The following is a 4,324-nucleotide window of genomic DNA, read 5'->3' as shown; positions in this document are numbered from 1 at the left end:
AGATTTACCATCATATATCGATGTCCTGCAAGGGTGCAAATTATGCTCGCGACTACGCTGACTCGTCGCCACGCTCATAACTGGGCCGAGCAGATCGCGGGCATTTACGTGCAGTGTGACGGGTGAGGGCAAACTGGTGGCGGATTATCGAGCCAACAGAAGATGGACAAGGTCTTGTGATTCCCGCAACGACAAAACCCACCCTTAGAGCCAGGTTCAGAGCATTCATCACGGCAAACAAACGCGGAGCATCACAATGCGGGTTGTCGGCAGTCTGCCAAAGCACGACCTGAAACGGGAGCTGCTGATCGGTACGATGAGCTGCGAATGGTCGATCAAGATCGCATGCGATTGTATTCGTGCGGTCTGCTGAGAACTACGTGAAGCGGACTCGAGAGATCACGCAAAGCTGGCAATGCCTATTGAGGAACGGCCAGCTTCACGAATCAGAGCAAGGCAGACTGACACGCTTCGTATGCCGCAGGCGGGCGGCTCTGGAGGCGTTCGCCTCAAGCGACGTACTGGGGACTTTCTAGCGTTCGACAGGTTGCCGCGCTGCACCACCCTTGGATGTACTGCGAACTGCATGGTACACTTGAAAATGGATCTTCCCCTGCACGACTTTTGGCGCCCGGTGTGGCGCTGTTCTCCAGCGTGTCGCCAGTCGAGTCGGGGCCAGGCGGCGACGTGTGTCCTATTGACTGCCTGCTGCAGCCGCACCTGTTCTCCGGTGTGCATGGCCGTGCCCATTCGACTGCCACGTTGCCCAGCTGGGTATCGCACGACGACTTGGGAAGTGGTGGTCCGCAGCTCGGTAACGCCCGCCCTTCGCCTCGGTCCAGTGGAGCACACAACATTACGAAGAAGCTATCCGAGAGATCGGATTGCCACAGGCAGGCTTTCCATCAGTGTAACGGAAGCCAGCGTGTTGGCGGACAAGATTGCTGCGGCCTCGAGACAGGCTAGGAACACACGATGATATAAGCGTGGGTCGTGATAGCAAAGACACACTAGCTTTTAGATGACCGGGCGCTACAATGTCATATACCTCTATTTGCATAACTTACATCACGTTCAATGATTCCGGTTGAAATCCAGACACTCAAGGCAGTAGGATCACGGCCAGACTTTTCTGGCGATGTCCAGCCTGTAAATCGTCGCCATCGTTGACCCCTCCGTTGTGATGCAGGCCACGCTGCCATGCTGGAAGACTTGGCAACTTCCTTCACTATGATTCGCCAGGTAGTGATGCTCAGCCGCACGAAGCTGGCGCTTACGACCCAACCCTCATTTCCGCGAGCACTCCATCTTCAGGGCGCATTCTTCCCCTCTGCCCAATTTCAAAGTCGAAAGTAAAGGACCTGCTCAACAGGAGATGGCGAGACAAAGTAATACTCCAACGCGACGAACAAGATGGTAAGAAAAACGGTCCGTAGTCGGAACATTCAATGACTTTCTATTGCAGCCACTACGCCAGCTTTCACCTGGTCCGCAGAACGGTGGTGAGGATGCCGTCGAGATTGAATACGTTGAATGGCCTTTTGTCTCGACGTGGCTAACTGGCTTCGGCCGCCGACGATAGGACGCCGAACCCTTTAGGAGACAACCTCAAGATGGCCTATTACTAACACCACGAGCAACCGCAGCATTGGCAAAGAGTCTTGAAGGTAATGCATATGGGGATGGACAGTGGGCTTCTGGGCTTCTAGGAAGCAAGGATATGGACGAAGGTGGAGATCATGTAGATGATCACACGAGCCCTGATAGCTTAGCTGGGGCGTAATAAACTTTGTATGTATGTATGTATGTATGTATGTATGTATTGAGGAGTCCTGAGTTCTAATTAAAGTGGGGACAGGCACATGCCGGAATCTCTGGTATAAGCGCATTTGCAGCGCGCCACTTCAGATCTGTGCTAGGAAACTTCGAGTCGCCAGATAAGCGGCCCCAGTAATCGGTCGTGACATCAAGGGCCTCGAGTTGAACACCGCGGTGGAACGCCCAGCCCCTCTAAGATGGTACCTTACGTAGTAGACGGCTGGTCTTTGTATGTAAGCAAGCAGGCCTCCTCTTGAAGCTTGTCAAGTTATTCCATGACTGACGGGCCATCTGAATCGCCGTCGTCAAGCTATTGGCAAAGAAAGCCAGTCGCTACCTCCGGCCAAGCGTCCAGGGTTCCTCGACCTATGGACGCCTTTGAATCCTGTGAGATATTTCACAATCCAAACCCTCAAAAGGAAGTCGATGCAGGGATTATGCTGGCGAAACACTGTGTACCATCCTTCTCCATATTGTAAATCCGACCGCCTTATAGCAGCGTCCCGGCCATGGCGTCCGCTAGGGATGGCTGTCCGGCCGATATGGCCACCCCTGCCCGCCACGAGCCCGGGTACACTGCCCTGAGGCAATCCACTATGCGGCCTTGCGCCGGCAACGTACTGAGTACGTGCACCATAGCTCCATGAGAACCCGCGGGTTACCGGAGGCGCGCGGCTCTATGGACCATAGACCCAGCGATGTTGCTGAATCTGCAGCCTGATAGCGAGCGCTCGGTGAATGAACCCTCCGCAGGCAGCTAATTGAGCACATCCGCCACCGAGTGGTAGAACGCTTCTGTCACGTAACAGGGATAGTAACCGCATCTCACGAAGTGCCCGTCACGTGCTGAATCACGTGTCTATCTCAGACATCGTGTATATAGACCTTTTCCTTTTGTCTATTTCTACTTTAATAGATTAAGCCACTTTTACCACACTCCGTATGCCTATTGCTGCGTGCCATAACTCGTGACAACTTCCCTGAGGTTGCTGCAAACCAGATTGGCCAAATCCGCCCAGAAACAACACCACGTGATTCAGTCATCTTCTAGGCCCCACCGCTGAAGACCGAGTTCCCTCGAGTCCTCCCATCCGTGCGAGAGCTGACGGAGACCCCATCCAAATCATGAGCTTATCACAGGAGAGAGTTTTCACAACCCGACATCCACACTCGCACCATCACTTGCGCATCGCGGACAGATTACTCAGTTCGTACCCACTACAACGACCTTACGTGGATACCCCGAGCAGCCTTATTTCGTTCTTGCTGGCAACACAGCACAAGCGTCAAGGGTTTGGGATGAGCTCGTGAGGGTTATGGCGCACGTAGGCATGCTAAGCTAAGAAGGCATGTCTTGGAAGGGCGCCCTCGTCCTCCAGGGCTGGCGTGTTTGCACGGCTCGAAACGTGCAGTTTGGGGGGGCTTTTTGAGATGGTCACCCGCTCAAATAGGAGTCGTGTTCTTAGCCAGCTTTCGCCCTTGGGCATCTCAAAGATATCATTGTCTTTGCGCACAACACAGTACAACATGATGATTTCCGAAACGGGACTACAGTAGATGTTTCGGTATGCTCGAGGCGTCCTGAACTCCCATGCCTCAACGGGCGCCTGAAGCAGCAACGTGTTGCGACGGGAACTTTCCCTGGTTCCAAGGGCTAGCCCATTAGGATCTTCCCAAGCACGCGAGTTCGCGAGGAACCCTCACAGCAAAATCCCGCTCACTACCGCAGGTTCCATTCACCTTCTGTGTAGGGGGTAAGTCGAGTGGTTTCAGTGACGAGCCGAAAGGAAGACTAGCCACTAGGGGTTATCCTTGAACGCTCGCAAGGTTCATGCCTATCAAGATAAGGGCCACCGCACCTCAACTGGAACTGATGGGCAACACGTAGCAAGTCGGTGAGTGCTATATGGCCGATGTCCGACGGAGCGTCCTCGAGTGTGGAAACTCTCAAGGCCAAGACAGCTCACGAAAGGCAGGGTGACGGGCGGCCCTATTTGCGAGCAAACCAACAGGGATATGACCGCAACCCAGAGCAGGGTGTTGAATCACATGACCACCAGGCTTAAGTAGCACCGGACATGGGTTGGATGTTGTATAAAGGTGGTAATCGCATCTCAACAGTTGGTCGGCGGTTCTAAGCTACCCAGCCCCAAACACAAGTAGCAAGGTTGCCCGTTCGAAGATGACACATGCTGAGCTCTCCCCCGAGAGGATGCCGTATTATCTCTCTGAGGATAACACCGACCCAAGCCTCAACGACGTAAATGCACCTCTTTCTCTTGATTCTGTTCGCCCTAACTTTGTTTCAGGCCTATCTGAAAGATGCGCACGATCTGCTGCACCACACTCTGAAGAATGAGCCCAGAGCAAAGGTAGACCTAAATTCCTTGCCTTACAGCTGCACAATCCTTGATTATGGCATGCGCACTGGAATCTGGTCGATTGAAATGGCAGAGTTGGTCACGAGTCCTCCCATCGTTAGAGTCGCAAAGTTGACCAAATGCAA

At 53.5% G+C, this 4,324-nt stretch overlaps 1 protein-coding gene across 1 annotated transcript; it reads left to right on the top strand.

Moving 5' to 3' along the window:
- Positions 1–4,082: 4,082 nt before the first annotated feature.
- CTAM01_17091 (uncharacterized protein) lies at positions 4,083–4,280 on the top strand (the record flags this gene model as incomplete). Its single annotated transcript, XM_060533082.1, has 1 exon — positions 4,083–4,280. A coding segment is annotated over one exon (198 nt), but the record flags the coding sequence as incomplete, so codon positions are not given.
- Positions 4,281–4,324: the final 44 nt, after the last annotated feature.

Source organism: Colletotrichum tamarilloi, assembly GCF_030869305.1.
Source record: "Colletotrichum tamarilloi strain Tom-12 chromosome Unknown Scaffold_341.1, whole genome shotgun sequence".
In the NCBI taxonomy this organism is placed as follows: Eukaryota; Fungi; Ascomycota; class Sordariomycetes; order Glomerellales; family Glomerellaceae; genus Colletotrichum; species Colletotrichum tamarilloi.
The sequence above is the reverse complement of the archived record's forward strand: the minus strand, read 5'-3'. Positions and strand labels throughout refer to the sequence as shown.